Here is an 18,753-nt window from a genome sequence, read left to right as displayed (position 1 = left end):
AGCTCCAAGAAACAGCAAAAAAAAAATATTGCAACCGACAAAACAAGGTTCACCTATAAATCAGGCTATGGCTCCCGGACTATAGCGCATACATTTGAGCCATCAAAGAAATGAAGCAAAAGTGGTTACCTGTGTTGAACTGGTTTATTTTTTAGAAAATAAAAATATATACTGGATTACTATTACGACTACTACCAATACTACTGATACATCCCTATTGGTAAACTTTATATTTAAAAAAGAAGAAAAAAATTAATTTAGTTTTTTATAAAAAAAAGGTTTTGGTTCATTATACGAGGTAATTAATGGGAAACACTGACTACGTTTTTATCACAGTATTTATTTTAATTGCTATTGCCATTCATAATTCAGCGGGGCACCTTGTGCATACTGTTCTGAGTGTGTCTGAGCTGGCAGACGGTCTTAAACCGCCCTCTAATGCCTTCGGCCATTATTGCACTCCATTAGAAACGGGGTAGTATCTTTTCTCTACCGAGCTGCGGCGTGGGGGCGGGTCCTAAACACTCCGGCAAAACACACGCTTGTAGGGATGGTTTGGACAACTGACCCCGCCCGCCCGTTCATGTGCAATGCCCAACAACGTCGGAGACATGATCGCTGTGGATAACTGGAATGGCGATCAGATAATTGGATACTTTATTTTGCATTACATCAGATACCAGGTAAGGACTCTATATATAAAAGCTTGCGTTGATCTGATATTTCTTTCTACCGCGATTGATCTGTGTTTTATGTGTGTGGCTGTGTGCCATTGGGTGCAGGAGGGGAGGGGGGGGAACGCCGCGCTCCAGGGCACATTTCATGTATGCACGAGGAAGGATAATAATGATAATTTAGCGTTGATTTCAGAAAGATTCAATAATCAGGCGAAAAATGACGTGTTTATTGAATTACACAAAAATGCTGTTTTTGCGTCTTTTTCCTGGAATTACTCAGAAGCACCCAAACTATATTCATATTCAAAACGGTATAAAACAGAAATGAACGGTTGAAAAAATAATCTGTTTTTTGCACGTTGACTGGAAGCAACTCACTGACAATCGACGGCGTTATTAGACCCATAGCTATAATATAAAATATAGGTTTAGCTCTACAAACTACAACTACGTTTACATGGGGTTAATGGACGGCAAGGCCAGGTCACTTACCGGAAGGCACGCACTCAATGTGTTAAGGGGACGTCCAGGACTACTTCACTTACCCCAGCCATTGGTCGACATGTCCCGGTTGCAGATCTCATTGGCCAGCCTCTCAAAGTACTCAGGTAGGTCTGAATACTCGTTGCCGTAGGAGATCACTTTAATGCCCTTGTCGAGCATGTTATCACGGAGCTTCTTGAACTCGCCCACGTCCTCGCGCCGGACGAGCATGAAGTGCTCCAGGTCTGACTTGTGCTTGACCGCCTCCAGGAACAGAGCCTGGAAGGTGGTGTCGTCTACTGTGCGCCCACAGCCCAGGAACACAAAGGACTTGGTCTCGTACAGCTTCTGGATCTCACGCTGATTAAAAAAACAGGAAACTCTTTGTTAGTTTTAGCAATGCTAGTGTTGACTAGCTAGCAATGACTGACAGTAGGTGCAGTGGCCTCTAGAATTCTTGGCACCCACGTGAACAAAAAAGGATGTGTAAAAATGATGTGTAAAATAATATACACTCAAAATATGAGAAGTCTAACCTGTAATTGAGATTCAATTGTTAAAAGATTATTAAATCAAGAAAAAGCACTCACAAGAAATTCTTATGCACAAAATTCATTATTTCTATAATTGTTTTCCCACCAACAAAGCAGACACTAGTACAATACATGCTGCAGCCTCAACCCTTAGATCCCTAGACTCTGCCCTCAGATGCATCACTAATGATAGATGCAACACTCATCACTATGTCCTTTATGAGAAGGTTGGTTGGTCCTCTGATGGTATTTGTTAATTTTTAAGGCCCTTATTGGTAGGTTACCTCCTTATACAACATCATTATTGGAATGGAATTTTTTAACTTATGGAACCCGTTCTAGTGACTGGCTGGTCCTTAACACATTGAATGCCCATAACGAGATTTCTCGGGTTATCAGCCCGCGGGTTGAATGCCCATAACTAGAATATTCGTTTTATTTTTTTTATTAGCGATCTGAATTCATATTTCATCAACCGAGTCTACCGTTGGTAAGCCTGCCCCACCAGGCGCTCAGATGTGAAAAAAGCGCCCCCTATCGACTCCCAGATGGTAATGCACCCTTTTGGATTGGACTCAATGAAAATCTATGAGAAAAAAAAATCCGGAATCCACATTTTACTTCTCACGCATGTAACCGGAGCCGATCAGATTCATTATGGACCCTCATGACAGCGTGTAATATGTCTTTACAGTACGTAGCATTGTATCATCAATAAAAGGATCGATTTTTGGAATAGCGATCAGGAATTGGAATAATCCATTTGGATACCATCTGATCTCAGGTAAGGAATCTATTTTACCAGTCTTAGGATAATCAGACCTTTTTTCACGGAGATATAAGCTTTCCCCCTATATGTGATATGGCTGTTTTGACTGTGCGAGTGATCAGGAAATAAGATAATCGATTTACAGCTTGCGGCACCAGCGTGCATACGTACACATATACTATCGATAATCTAGCGTTTATTTGAAAACGATTCATAAATAGGCCGAAAAATTACAACGTTCTAGAATATTACAGTACATCAGCGTTTATCAGGGATTTTTTTCTTCTTGAAAACGAGGGCTTTTCAAAATGCTATAAAATGGAAATGAACCGATAAAAAAACAATCCGCTTCGACAATGTTGACTGGAAAATGAGTCATTGATGGGCGACGGGCAGATTAGACACATAGCCATAATTGAAAACATAGATTAGGCGATATTAACGTTAACATTGAAGCGGATGGTGGACATTCAAGCACTAAATGTGCGGCCCCTGCTGGGCACTGAAAGTGTTAAGGTCCCTCGAGTTTGCTTGGAACAGGGTAAATCTGCATTTTGCTACGATGCCTCTAGCTCATGGACATGTTTTAATTGATTTGTTATCCTTACTTTTGTCTTGCCTTGTTGTCTTATTTTTTTTTTATCATACATTTTTTATTGCAGGTTGGTACATTTTACAGTTATTTTTATATTCATTCCACACAATAATAAACGTCAAAAAAGTTTCCCCTGTCAAACTGTGCCTTTTTGTTGTGCTTATTTCTGTATGTACACTTCAACACAGTATGATATGTAGTTGACTTATAGGTGTTATTTTGGTGTTATTCCAGTCCCTCTGGGTTCAAAGACAATGCAAATCATCATCCTCCTGTCAATATAAGTCAACAATACAGTGACTTTCTCCTGTCTGATTTCCCCATTGACTTCCATAGTAATATTGGACATGAAAAAGTCACTGAAATTGCACGTATGTACTTTCACTTACAGTGACAGGAGGGTGATGATCATTTATATTTTATATTTAAAATGTATCCAGTGTTTTGTCAGTGTTTGTGTTGTACCCGCCCACCAAAGAGCACCTATTAGTTGCGGCCTAATTATATTATACAGTGGTTCAGATCCAAGTACATCCTTCTGTTCTTTCTTTTCCTGAACTGCCCAAAATCTGTTTAATTTGAACGCTCACCATAACCTCGGTGTTCCTCAACACGTTCTGGTAGCCAGCAGGATGCAGTACGATGCCACTGGGGTTAGTGTAAACACCATGGATGTGCAGAACACTCAGCCTCCGTTTCTCCTGAGCCCACTCCAAGACCTGGGACACACACACACAGAGAGGCTCGTTTCACAGACCACTGCACCCATTCCTGCTCTGGCTGGACGGGGAGTAAAATCACTTTAAACAGCAGTGAGAGGATATTAGCCCTGATGGAGACAAAGCATAAATACCAATCCTGAGAGGCAAAGTAGTCTGGGATAAAACTTGGGCCGACTCGTGCCCAAGTCGCAGAATATAATGTACACATGACATAATACTTCTCTGAGTAAAGACCTGAAGGTCCATGTTAATTAGGCTACAGGAGGAGTAAGTCAGAGGTTTAATGGAGCAGTAGCTGGTACAGACGTGTGAATGCCAGTTTTTCCACAGGCCATATTCACATTATTTTGTCCCGCCCACTTTCACTATTGTCATTCCATTTCCAGTTGCTGAACTTTGTGGCAACAATGATAACTAGTGTGACTATTCCTAAAAAACAATACATCTACATGAACATAACTGCTTCGTAGCTCATTCTTATAACAAAGATAATTGTGAAGAAAAATAACATGGTTCATTCTAAATTTACGGACCTCGCAGGCTAATATATCCCTGTCTGGATACAGCATTACAGCAGTGTCCTTGTTGCCTAGAAACATACAATTAATAAAGTGCCCCCAACTACTTCTCTAGGTAAAGACCTAAAACACATGTTAATTAGGCTACAGGAGAAGTAATTCTGAGGATCCATGGAGTAGTTGGTAGGGACATGCCAGTGTTTACATTATAAACAATGGGGAAAATCCATACTTCTTGTTCAGTCCTATTTTTGTAACTAAATGCAAATATTGGTAAATCTATCAAATATGACCATGTCGGCTGAAGGGTGGTTAGAACTTTGACCTCTGCAAACTTGCTCCCATCTGTCATCAGTGACAAAAGGTTGTTGAGGTTGAAGTGTTATCTCCAAAGCAATTACAGAGGGAATAATGTATCGAAGCCTAGTTCATTATATTGGTTCTACATTAGAGCCAGGGTTCCCACGCATTTCCAGACAAAGATTCTAAACTTTTCAATAACCCATAATATAATTTCCATGACCACTGACATTTAAATTAAATTGCAACCGTATACATTCTCTAATTGTCAGTTATCTTAATATTCACTTAAAATACTCCATATACAGTACATGCACTGTCATTACATTGCTCTTTATTACAGAAATAGCTTTACAGGCACTTAAGATGTCAAAGTCTGGCACCGGCTTTCAAGCATCAGGGAAAACTGAACTGACTTGCTAATAAACTATTTAAACTGTATTATCAACTCACAAGGGCTTTAACAAAAGATACTCTTGCCCCACAATATTTGATATAACTGCTCAAATATGCTATAGTGTATTTAAATTATTTACTGTACTAGCATGGCTTTCCTTTGAAGTTATTATGAACTGTTTGGCACAACAAGGTTGTGCACACTGCACTGCATGCAAATTTACAAACGAGAATATGTTGAGCTCCACAATGTGTTCTTAATCAATTACAGACATGCCCTTCACATGACAGCCATAAGAAAACAAATCAGTATGATGCTACATTCAAGCAAACAACTAACATTCAACCATCATGGTTTGTGTTTTAAATTTGAACTCAACACCCAGGTCTACACCTTAATTTTCTTTAGTTTTTTAGTAATTTCTTGTCTAATTTCCTCGTCTAAATCTGATAGGCTGCTTGCTCTCTTTTTTTTGCCGCTTTATGCCAGTGTTTCCACCAGCCATATCACATTATTCTGTCCCGCCCACTTTCACTGTTGTCATTCCATATCCAGTTGCTAAACTCTGTGGCAACAATGATAACTAGTGTGACTATTCCCAAAAAACAATACATCTACATGAACAAAACTGCTTCGCTAGCTCATTCTTATAACAAAGATAATTGTGAAGAAAAAGAACATGGTTCATTCAAAATGTACGGACCTCGAAGGCTAATCTATCCCTGTCTGGATGCTGTGTCACGCACAGCAGTGTCCTTGTTGCCTAGAAACATACAATTAATAAGGTGCCCCCAACTACTTCTCTAGGTAAAGACCTAAAACACATGTTAATTAGGCTACAGGAGAAGTAATTCTGAGGATCCATGGAGTAGTTGGTAGGGACATGCCAGTGTTTACATTATAAACAGTGGGAAAAATCCATACTTCTTGTTCAGTCCTATTTTTGTAACTAAATGCAAATATTGGTCAATCTATCAAATCTGACCATGTCAGCTGAAGGGTGGTTAGAACTTTGACCTCTGCAAACTTGCTCCCATCTGTCATCAGTGACAAAAGGTTGTTGAGATTGAAGCGTCATCTCCAAATTTGACAAGGAAGTACTTGCACCATCTGGCTCCTTTGGAGTAGCGTTGCTCTTACACTGAGCATTGGAAATGTGACTGCTTCCACAGTGTCAGGTGATATTACTTTACGGTGTCCCGATTAACATTTTTAGGCTTTGTAGCTTCATTCTTACAGCAAGGTGTGTCCTTGTCTGAGAAGAACTCATTTTCAACTAACCATTCAAATTTTGATTTTGGCATAGATTCCCATGACAGTGATTGCAGCTTTGAAGAATCGGATCAGCCATAGATGAATCAATCTCCAACATCACGTGAATCTATTTCAAATAGCATTTTCAAGCCCCACCTTCTTCTCATCTGTGAGATCCAGAGATTCCAGCTTGGTGTCCTGGTGAGCTGCATAGATCTCCAGCAGGTTGTCGAAGTTAGTGGTGAGGACCAGAGAGCCGCTTTCCATGAGCTGCAGCACAGAGCGCAGCAGGTGTTTCCCTGCATGCTCCATCTTACACTCCAAGTCGTCAAACACCTCGTACAGGCAGTCTTTGAAGAACGTGGACCTCACGTTACCCGTTCTCTGTAAGATAAATCATAGATAAAGATAGTGTTGAGGGAAGTTACTTTCAAAAGGTAGTGCGATTACGTTACGTTATTACTTGCTCTTCATGGTAACTTGTTATATTACTTTTGCGTTACTTCCTCTAATAAGGCTACATACAAACAAGTGTTCTTGTAATAATTTCACATCAAGCTAATGTTGCAGAAGTGGAAAATAGGCCTACTAAAGATCATCCAGTAATCTCAACAACAAGGCCTTGTGATCTTTCAATAAATACATTATATTAGGCTACAAAGACATTTAAATAAAGAGCATCAATTGGGACATATATAAGCTAGTCTGAGAATTCTTGGTCAGTAGTGTATTAAATGAAGTGTATTCAATGAAATAGCGCCAAATCATAACTGTCACTGGCATCTGTTCGTATACAAGGCCATTATTGGCGATCTTCCATCTTATATCTCCACACTGTTGAGCTGGTCCTGTGAATTTTACCATACTTGTTCCAGTAACTGGCTTGTACTTCAGGTACTTCTCTGCCCCCAACACATGGAACATCTTACAATCCACTCTGAAACTCAATACACTGATATCCATTGGTCAATTTAGATCTTTGATCACCAATAGTTCTGTCAGTCTGCAGCTGTTTCAAATGATTTAAAATTGTTTAATGTTATTATTATAATTGTATTGTTTTGTTTTTAATTGGTTAATAATTTTATTACTCTTCTTCTTGTTGCACTTTTTATATTGCGCAATTTATTTTCTTGAAATCATTGTAAATGAGAGCTTGTTCTCAATGATCCATCGAGATTAAATAAAGACTGAATGGATGTCATGGTAGTCTGTTCAGTGAACATTATGTTGTGGCAATGTACCTGTTGCTGTGGCTATGTACCTGTTGCTGTGGCAATGTACCTGCAGCACTAACGTCGTCACTATTCCTGTGCTCCATTGCTAAGAGGAACAGAAGGCCTTACCATAATACGATAGAGGGCTCAGGAAGGCATGAAGGGAAGTGGATGTGAAAAAGAACACGCCCCTAGTTCTCCTCTGCCTGCTAGCAATTTTTGTAACTAAATGCAAATATTGGTAAATCTATCAAATATGACCATGTCGGCTGAAGGGTGGTTAGAACTTTGACCTCTGCAAACTTGCTCCCATCTGTCATCAGTGACAAAAGGTTGTTGAGGTTGAAGTGTTATCTCCAAAGCAATTACAGAGGGAATAATGTATCGAAGCCTAGTTCATTATATTGGTTCTACATTAGAGCCAGAGTTCCCACGCATTTCCAGACAAAGATTCTAAACTTTTCAATAACCCATAATATAATTTCCATGATGACCACTGACATTTAAATTAAATTGCAACCGTATACATTCTCTAATTGTCAGTTATCTTAATATTCACTTAAAATACTCCATATACAGTACATGCACTGTCATTACATTGCTCTTTATTACAGAAATAGCTTTACAGGCACTTAAGATGTCAAAGTCTGGCACCGGCTTTCAAGCATCAGGGAAAACTGAACTGACTTGCTATTAAACTATTTAAACTGTATTATCAACTCAAAAGGGCTTTAAAAAAAGATACTCTTGCCCCACAATATTTGATATAACTGCTCAAATATGCTATAGTGTATTTAAATTATTTACTGTACTAGCATGGCTTTCCTTTGAAGTTATTATGAACGGTTTGGCACAACAAGGTTGTGCACACTGCACTGCATGCAAATTTACGAACGAGAATATGTTGAGCTCCACAATGTGTTCTTAATCAATTACAGACATGCCCTTCGCATGACAGCTGTTCTGAAGGTCCAGATTAACACATAGAGTCTGCGTTTATTATTTTGTATAACTTATATATTGTTTATATATATAAGATATATATTTTCACGTCATCTGTTTACCTACCAGTATTCATCATTTGCTTATTTGTATATGTTCCACTCTTAACGCCGTAGACAGCGTGAGCGCATGCGCGGGGTTGCTTGGGACATGCCTGGACAGAGTGTGTGTTATAGAAGAAATGTTTGGCAGCAGTAACAGGACGGCAAGCAACGTATCTTGACAGAGAGCTGTACAGCTAATTAGATACCACATAATATTGTCGAGCCACTATTGGCACAGTATAGTGACTTGTTCGAGCGAAGTAACGTTGAGAGACTTATAGCTGAACCCAGCGGCGTTCTGGATTTAACTACCTATTGAAGACGACATGCGGGTTGGCCTAAGTGTACAAGGGCTAACTAGCTAGCAACCATGCCAACGGGCTTTTTGGACTAATAGCTATTAATCCTGCCATCGGGCGCTAGGAATACAGGAACCCGGTCCGTACGAGACCCTCCTCACCAGCGACGACAGGATTATCCCAAGTTTGTCTGCGGCTCTCTGGAGTAGGAGCTCCAGAGAATTACCGTCTCCACCCGCCATCTTGCTTTCCCCATGCTGCTCGCTTCTTCTCACTCCATTCCGAGCATCAATGGTCGAGTACTCGTAGTTCAGGACTATCGTTACCTCTGACATTGTTGCATTGACATTATCGTATTAAAGGAGATCTGCGCTATGTATAATATGTATGCTTTCTATTACTATTAAAGTGATTATTCAACTTTGTATCACTGTCCCTTCACAGTTAATAGAGTGTCCGCCATTTTGTGTACCTATACTGTCTGGCTAATTAATATTCTTTAGTAGTGGTTTAATCTAGCATTTCAATACAGTCAGGGTTGTGTAGCCCCTTAGCTACAATTGGTCCTTCGAGCCGGAGGGTATCAGTGATAATATTAGTGCTAATATGGCCAGCGGCGGACACTCTCCAACCAGATCTCCCCCATTAGCACGCCCTAGGCGCCAGCGTCAGCCCCCTCCCTACTTGGAGGGCTACGCTGTAGATTTACCTCATAGCTTATCCACGAGGACGCTAAGCAGGGATAACATTGGTAGCTCAAGCATGCCCAACCTTACAGAGGAGTCAACCCTAGATGTAGAGACCCAAGCTAGTTTAAGTGAAACTAACTTAGCTTACAGGGGGGACAAGCGAGGCATAGACCCACAGAGTACCGCGCCCCCGAGATGGACCTCGGAGCGCGTGAGAAGACAAGAGTACCGCGCCCCCGAGATGGACCTCGGAGCGTGTGAGAAGACCCGGTCGCCGCCCAGCCCAGGCAGCTCCGAATCAAGGTCATCAGCGTCATCCCCAAGCGGGGCCGATAGGAGGCTAGCGCAAGTCCTGATCGCCACGATAACCGCCTCGGCTGAAAGGGACCGCCTCCAGGCGCAATGCGAGAGTGAGCGTGAACATCTCAGACTGGAAGAGAGGCGCCTCCAGGCTGAAGAGAGGCTGAAGAAAACATGGAGCGAGACCGCGTCAATGCGCAGCGCGAGGCAGAACGAGACCGTGTCAATGCGCAGCGCGAGGCAGAACGAGACCGCCTACAAGCACAAATGATGGCGCAAGCGCTCCAGAATGTAACTCCCCATTCTTCCACCCGGAGCTCATCACGCCAAGGGTCGAGGGCACCCTCCCCGACCCGACGAAGCTACATGGGACCCCCCCAAAGGGAAGAACCTGCCTACGTTGCCGAGCAACTAGCCGAGCGACTACAAAGCCTGACTGAGGACGAGGGAGGACAGAAAGCCCACCCGCACTACTCCATCTCAGACCAGGAGGCTCAGCGCAGCCCCGGTCTCAGTCCCGACACGCTGCGTCATGAACCCCCAACACGCCCCAGCGGGGAGTTCGAGCACCAGACGGCACTGAGGACTAGCGCCTGGCAACCCACCCCCTGGTTCCCGCCCAGCACGAACCAACGACCCAACGCACAGGGAGACTCGCCGCGGATGCCTCTCCCCCCACGTGCGTCAGTGTCACAGCCATCTATGGCACCCTACATTGGGACCCCCATATTCCCAGACTTCACAAGAGAAGACCGAGCGCAGTATACCGAGCTGCGTATGTGCCTAGAGACAATCATGTCAGGAGTACAGGACGAGCCATACAAGTACGCCATTCTCCTTAAGCATCTCAAGGTAACTAGAGCGCACAACATTGCGCTGGCATACTCCAATTCACAAACTCCCTATTCCGACGCCCTGGCGGCCCTCGACGGACGTTACGGACGTACATGGGACTATGTCATTCAGGAGATACGTGAGAGCGAACGTCTCCCCCCGGCTAAAGACAACCGAGCCCTGGACGACCTATCCGTCAAAGTACAGTCCCTAATAGGGATGCTCGGGTCCCAACGAGAGAAGGGGATGTACGAGTTGTACGCCAACTCCAACGTGGAGCGCATATTGGAGAAGCTCCCCCCATTCCGCCAAGAACGCTTTCGGCGGCAATGAAACTACCGTGACCCGAATGAGAGTCACAACCCCCCCGCCAAGGGGAAATGGAAGATCGCATGTCAATACTGCGACAACGAACACTGGCTGTCACAGTGCGACGCATTCAAGAAACTGACCACCGTCGAAGTAAGTCAGTGGATTAAAGCTAACCGCCGCTGCTTCCGCTGCGCGCGCGGCCACATGGCAGCAGAATGCCGCCTTAAGAAGAAGTGTGGCAAGTGTGACGGCGCTCACCTCGAAGCACTGCACGAGAGCAACAAGCGAAACCCAGCTCCACAAAGCAACTCTAGAGCAGAAGTACTCTACATCGACCCCGCGAAGAGTGGGAGCTCCAGGGTGCTCCTCAAGGTGGTACGAGTACTCCTCAGTCACGGGGACAAGGTACTCGACACCTACACAGTCCTCGACGACGGGTCGGAGAAGACACTCCTCCTCGCCTCCGCCGCGACCCAGCTGGACCTGCGGGGCCCAGAGGAGACCATGAGCCTCCGTACCATTCGTCGAGACTTAGACAATCAAAGGTGAAAACGTCTCGTTCACCATTGCAGCGATCGACCAGCCTGAGAAGCGGTACGCCATCAGCAAGGCGCTCACGAGCTACGACATAGGTTTGTCCTGCTACGATTACCCCATCCCACAGCTGAGGGAAAAGTACGACCACCTACGCCAACTGCCCATACCGCTCATCAGCGGCGCTACACCGACCCTACTCATTGGATCCGACCACGCGGACCTCATTGTCCCAACTGATGCGGTCCACATCGGACCCAGAGGATGCCCAGCCGCGGTTAAGAACCGACTGGTGTGGACGCTCCAGGGCCCCCTCTCCGGGCCTTCCAGCCGACCAACGTCCACAAGCTGCCTTTACACCAAGGCGAGCGACACAGACAACACTCTCCTACAGCACGTTGAGAGGCTATGGACACTAGACGCGCTGCCATTCAAGAACGAACGCAAGATGGTTCGGTCCAAGGAGGACAAGTATGCCATCGCTCTACTAGAGCAGAAGACTACGAGGGTCGAGGTCGACGGAGTGCTAAGATACGCAACCCCACTCTTGAGGCGGGAAGGGATGCCCACTCTGCACGTGCCTAAGGGAGCGACGCACCACTACCTACAGAGCACCGAGCGGCGCCTCGCCAAGCAACGATCTATCGTGCCGAGATCGAGAAGCTGGTAACGGCCGGCCACATAAAGAAAATCGATGACCACGAGGCAGAAGGGACGACAGAGTCCTGGTACGTGCCCCACCACAAGGTCACCCACAACGGAAAGAACCGCATTGTGTTCAATTGCAGTCATCAGATTGGACAGCAGAATCTGAATAGCCTACTCCTGCCCGGTCCTACACTCGGACCCTCCCTCCTCGGCGTCCTGATACGCTTTCGTCAGGACAAAGTGGCCATCAGCGGCGACATCAAGGGGATGTTCCTACAAGTTCGACTGATGGAGGAAGACAAGCCTTTACTGAGGTTTCTGTGGAGGGAGAGGCTCGACGACGAACAACCCTCGATATACCAATGGGAGGTACTCCCCTTCGGCACCACATGCAGCCCGTGCTGCGCCACGTTCGCGTTACAGAAGGACGTGGCCGAAGACCCCGGAGCTGACGATGATGTCCGACACAGCGTTGAACGAAGCTTCTACGTGGACAACTACCTACAGAGCGTATCCACGCCAGAAGAAGCAGAGAGCATCCTAATGAAGCTACGGGCTTCGTTAGCCAAAGGTGGATTCGACCTCCGACAGTGGGCCAGTAGCGACCCTCAAGTTCTCCGGCACCTCCCTCCAGAGACTAAAGCCGCTAGCAGAGAGACCTGGATGGCGCACACCCCAGGCGAAGCGCAAGAGATGACCCTGGGCCTCGTCTGGCGCTTCAAGACGGACTCGCTTCACTACCGACACACACCTCTGAGGACGGATCAGGAGACGTCCACGACTAGACTGACCACTCGGCGGAGTGTGTACCGAACACTCGCCAGCCAGTACGACCCAATGGGGTGTATTCTCCCCTACACCACCCGGGCGAAGATGCTGGTGAGAGAACTGTGGGCCAAGGAGCAGGGCTGGGACGACCCCATACCCAAGCACCTAGCCACCACATGGAGAGAGTGGGAGGATGAACTTGTCTTACTCCGCGAGGTTGCCATCCCGCAGAGTTACTTCCCCCCTACCGTGCGACTGTAGACGTGTCAGATAGACCTGCACGTCTTCAGCGACGCCTCTGAAGTGGCGTACGGATCAGTGGCCTACCTGAGAGCTCGAGAAGAGGGAGGAGAAGTCCACGTAGCCTTCGTCCTGGCCCGCTCGAGGATAGCTCCCCGCAAGCAGCAGTCGATCCCGCGACTAGAGCTCTGCGCAGCTCTGGTAGGCGCGCAACTCGCCAAAATGGTGCAAAGTGAACTCACCATACCGGTGCATGAGATCATCCTATGGTCAGACTCCATGACCGTGATCACCTGGATCCAGTCCGCCTCCTGTCGGTACAAGGTTTTTGTAGGAGTCCGAGTATCCGAAATCCAAGACCTGGTAGGAGCGGAATGTTGGAGATATGTTGACACCAAGCAGAACCCAGCGGATGTCATCACACGGGGGATGTCCCTAGCCGACCTCACCTGTCCTAACTCATACAGTGATGGTCCAGAGTTCCTCAAGCTCCCGGAGGAGAAGTGGCCTATCTCCACACCACGGGAGGCGAACCAAGACGAGTCAGAAATAAAAAAGTCCATGTTCTGCGGGCTGAGTCAAGCCCCGGCTCCAACGGGCCCGGACCTAGACGACTGTCAAACTCTGGAGAGTGCCCAGAAAAGGACATTCCTATGGCACCACCCGGAGCTCCCCCCACCACAGACCTCGATGCACCTGCCTACAAGGAAGCGGAACTTCTTGTGCTGCAGAGGGCGCAGAGAGACTCTTTCCCAGAGGAAATGGAGTGTCTGATAAGGGCAAAGCCAGTCACCTCAGACAGTCGACTCCTCACCTTAGCCCCAGAAATCGACACCCAGGGCCTCATCAGGGTGGGTGGTCGGTTGAGACGGGCCCCGGACTTGGCCGAGGATGTTAAGCATCCCATCGTCCTAAGCAGCCGACACAGGATAACAGACCTGATCATTCAGAAATACGACGAGGTGGTGTGCCACGCGGGGACCGAGCGAGTCTTTGCGGAGATCCGATGGCGCTTCTGGATACTCCAAGGGAGAGAAGCTGTACGCCGATTCCAACGAACTTGCCCGACCTGTCGCAAGTGGAGGGCACAGCCCATTATCCCGAAGATGGCAGACCTGCCTCCCTGCCGCCTCCGAGTCGGCGAGCGGGCCTTCCATTCCACGGGCGTGGACTGCTTCGGCCCATTCAATGTCAAGAGAGGAAGAGGAACAGAGAAGAGGTGGGGCATCGTGTATAAATGCATGACCACCAGAGCTGTTCACATTGAGCTCCTCCAGTCGATGAGTACAGACTCGTTCCTCATGTCATTCAGGAGGTTCCAAGCGAGGAGAGGGACCCCCTCCGTGCTATTGTCAGACCAAGGGACAAATTTCCGAGGAGGAGACACGGAACTGAGAGCGAGCTTCCTTAACATGGGTGAAGAACTCAAGACCTGCCTCGCTCCGGCTCAGGTCACCTTCCAGTTCAATCCACCGAATGCTCCCCATTTCGGGGGAACGTGGGAGAGAGAGGTCCGATCAATAAAGACTGCTATGTACACCGTACTTGGAGCCCAAACAGTGGGCGATGAAGTCCTGGCTACGGTCCTCACCGAGATTGAGGGAGTTCTGAACTCCAAGCCCCTCGGCTACGTTTCGAGCGACGTTGCTGACGTCGATCCCATCACCCCAAACTACCTCTTGATGGGGCGGCTGGACCCTGCCCTTCCTCAGACTGTGTACAGACAGGACGAGATGAGCGGACGGAGAATGTGGAGACACAGCCAAGTACTGGCCGACCAGTTTTGGGCCCGCTTCCTCCTACACTACTTACCCTCCCTTCAAGCCCGCCAGAAATGGGTGAAAGACCGGGACAACCTGACCGTGGGGACCGTCGTGATGATCATAGACCAGTCACTACCCCGAGCTACGTGGCCAGCCGGCCGTGTGAGCAGAGTAATCAATGGTTCGGATGGGAAGGTCAGAGCGGCAGAGGTCATCGTCCAAGGGCGGACTTATACCAGACCAGTAGCTAAGTTGATAGAGCTCCCTGCGTTCCCTGACCCCCCTGACGACGACGATAACGATCGACTTTATAGATTACTTCCAACTCCCCATAGCCCATTATGGAGGAATTGACTTGACCCTAGATATTAATCTGTGCCCCAAATTTTATTTGCTAATTAGGTTCCGACTAATTAGGGGGCGGCTGTTCTGAAGGTCCAGATTAACACATAGAGTCTGCGTTTATTATTTTGTATAACTTGTATATTGTTTATATATATAAGATATATATTTTCACGTCATCTGTTTACCTACCAGTATTCATCATTCGCTTATTTGTATATGTTCCACTCTTAACGCCGTAGACAGCGTGAGCGCATGCGCGGGGTTGCTTGGGACATGCCTGGACAGAGTGTGTGTTATAGAAGAAATGTTTGACAGCAGTAACAGGACAGCAAGCAACGTATCTTGACAGAGAGCTGTACAGCTAATTAGATACCACATAATATTGTCGAGCCACTATTGGCACAGTATAGTGACTTGTTCGAGCGAAGTAACGTTGAGAGACTTATAGCTGAACCCAGCGGCGTTCTGGATTTAACTACCTATTGAAGACGACATGCGGGTTGGCCTAAGTGTACAAGGGCTAACTAGCTAGCAACCATGCCAACAGGCTTTTTGGACTAATAGCTATTAATCCTGCCATCGGGCGCTAGGAATACAGGAACCCGGTCCGTACGAGACCCTCCTCACCAGCGACGACAGGATTATCCCAAGTTTGTCTGCGGCTCTCTGGAGTAGGAGCTCCAGAGAATTACCGTCTCCACCCGCCATCTTGCTTTCCCCGTGCTGCTCGCTTCTTCTCACTCCATTCCAAGCATCAATGGTCGAGTACTCGTAGTTCAGGACTATCGTTACCTCTGACATTGTTGCATTGACATTATCGTATTAAAGGAGATCTGCGCTATGTATAATATGTATGCTTTCTATTACTATTAAAGTGATTATTCAACTTTGTATCACTGTCCCTTCACAGTTAATAGAGTGTCCGCCATTTTGTGTACCTATACTGTCTGGCTAATTAATATTCTTTAGTAGTGGTTTAATCTAGCATTTCAATACAGTCAGGGTTGTGTAGCCCCTTAGCTACAACAGCCATAAGAAAACAAATCAGTATGATGCTACATTCAAGCAAACAACTAACATTCAACCATCATGGTTTGTGTTTTAAGTTTGAACTCAACACCCAGGTCTACACCTTAATTTTCTTTAGTTTTTTTAGTAATTTCTTGTCTAATTTCCTCGTCTAAATCTGATAGGCTGCTTGCTCTCTTGTTTTTGCCGCTTTATGCCAGTGTTTCCACCGGCCATATCACATTATTCTGTCCCGCCCACTTTCACTGTTGTCATTCCATATCCAGTTGCTGAACTCTGTGGCAACAATGATAACTAGTGTGACTATTTCCAAAAAACAATACATCTACATGAACAAAACTGCTTCGCTAGCTCATTCTTATAACAAAGATAATTGTGAAGAAAAAGAACATGGTTAATTGAAAATGTACGGACCTCGAAGGCTAATCTATCCCTGTCTGGATGCTGTGTCACGCACAGCAGTGTCCTTGTTGCCTAGAAACATACAATTAATAAGGTGCCCCCAACTACTTCTCTAGGTAAAGACCTAAAACACATGTTAATTAGGCTACAGGAGAAGTAATTCTGAGGATCCATGGAGTAGTTGGTAGGGACATGCCAGTGTTTACATTATAAACAATGGGGAAAATCCATACTTCTTGTTCAGTCCTATTTTTGTAACTAAATGCAAATATTGGTCAATCTATCAAATCTGACCACGTCAGCTGAAGGGTGGTTAGAACTTTGACCTCTGCAAACTTGCTCCCATCTGTAATCAGTGACAAAGGGTTGTTGAGATTGAAGCGTTATCTCCAAATTTGACAAGGAAGTACTTGCACCATCTGGCTCCTTTGGAGTAGCGTTGCTCTTACACTGAGCATTGGAAATGTAACTGCTTCCACAGTGCCAGGTGATATTAATTTACAGCTTCAGCATCATTCTTACCGCAAGCTGGGTCCTTGTATGAGAAGAACACATTTTCAACTAAGCATTCAAATTTTGATTTTGGCATAGATTCCCATGACAGTGATTGCAATTGATAGGCTTGCTCTTTTGTTTTTTGCCATGTGCCACAGGCTAAATGTCATATTCATTGTCGCCGCTGACTTCTCTGCAAATTCATCTGCATACTGCTCAAGATGTTGAATGTCTGACTCACTCAAGTTGTTTCCTTTTTGCTCTAGTTCTTGAAGTTCATCTGCGAAGCTCTTCCTTTTGTCAGCTTTTTATTCGCTTTTTTCTCTCTCTTGTCGTCAAGGTTTGCCACATGGATTGATTGATTGAAAACTTTATTAACAGATTGCAGAATGGGTACAATACAGTACAGCTCAATACACACAATTGTTAAGGGGATGCAGACCAGAGAAAGACTTTCGTCTTGTTTACATCAGGGTCCCCCATTTTCAATTCATCAGGACATATATGACATACATGACATACAGATAGTCAGTACTGCTACATCTATACATTTATGACATACCAGATTTGCCTTGTCTAGTGCTTGAAACAGACATCTGAAGCTCCTTGTTGATTGATTTTATCAAGGCCACCAGCTGCCCTGATGCCATCAACAATGACCTGCTGTGCAACCATCATATCTTCCTTCATATTCTCCACCATGACTTGCTTTAGTTGCTTATTCACAGAAAACCCTCGCTCCACACTGGCTTGTCCACAGGTCAGGACATGACCCGAGGGAATTTGGATCACATGCCAAAGACGTCGCCAGCCAGACTGTGCAGCAATGTTCTCGTGGAGCAGCACATCAAGATGGTCAGACTTGGGTTTAAAATTAGTAAAAGCAGACGATGATGTAGCAACATCGAGGAATTCTCTGAATTCTTGTAAGACTTGATCACAAATTGGCTTGCAGCAAGCAGTGTATGAAGGACTCCTTTCATCTTCTCCACACACAGGTCAGCCTGGGGTCAAGACTGCATATCTCTTAACAGCAGGTGGTTCTGGTGCCAGGAGTTGAGGAGAGTTGTAAGAAAGGCCTGGGTCTCCATTCTTATTTCTAGCACCTGGCTCTCTGTGACTTTGCTTGTGCCTCTGAGGTGCCTGACGGATGTTCCTGCCACAAATCCAACATAGATTTTGCCAGCTTCCTCGTGGAGGGAACAATCGTCAGTGTTGATCAGGAGAAGTTTTTGCATGTTAGTGGCTTCAGGACCTTGTCCTTGTCTCTCCATAAGCCCTTACAACAAAGACAAAACAAAGATAAGCTTAATCCTTGTGCAACCCTCAACTTTCTGTTTATTACCTTTGAGGACACACGTAGTCACATTTCTTTTATCTATTTATCTATTCTTTCATTTATACTTTAGGCCTAATACACATACACACACACTTAGTTGAGAAATAAGATATACCGGTATTCAAATTCCATATATCAGAAATTCCCTTTCAAATTGTTCCTACTGAAAATTAGTTAGAAGGCTTACCTTTCAGTAATTTGAACATGTCATCAGTCATGAAGGGAAGCCTGGGTCTGTCCATTTG

At 45.6% G+C, this 18,753-nt stretch overlaps 1 protein-coding gene across 3 annotated transcripts in view; it reads right to left on the bottom strand.

Moving 5' to 3' along the window:
* fam118b (family with sequence similarity 118 member B) overlaps positions 1–18,753 on the bottom strand; it is a 57,302-nt gene that overhangs the window by 31,008 nt on the left and 7,541 nt on the right. For all 3 annotated transcript variants that reach the window (XM_084327588.1, XM_084327586.1, XM_084327587.1), the window contains exons 4-6: positions 6,405–6,632; positions 3,648–3,776; positions 1,223–1,520 (exon numbers count right to left, since the gene is read on the bottom strand). In XM_084327588.1, the coding sequence (XP_084183714.1) occupies positions 1,223–1,520; positions 3,648–3,776; positions 6,405–6,632 (655 nt within the window). The remainder of the gene's footprint in view (positions 1–1,222; positions 1,521–3,647; positions 3,777–6,404; positions 6,633–18,753) is intronic.

Source organism: Notolepis coatsorum, assembly GCF_963971535.1.
Source record: "Notolepis coatsorum genome assembly, chromosome: 1".
Lineage (NCBI taxonomy): Eukaryota > Metazoa > Chordata > Actinopteri > Aulopiformes > Paralepididae > Notolepis > Notolepis coatsorum.
This window is presented reverse-complemented; position numbering and strand designations above follow the sequence as displayed.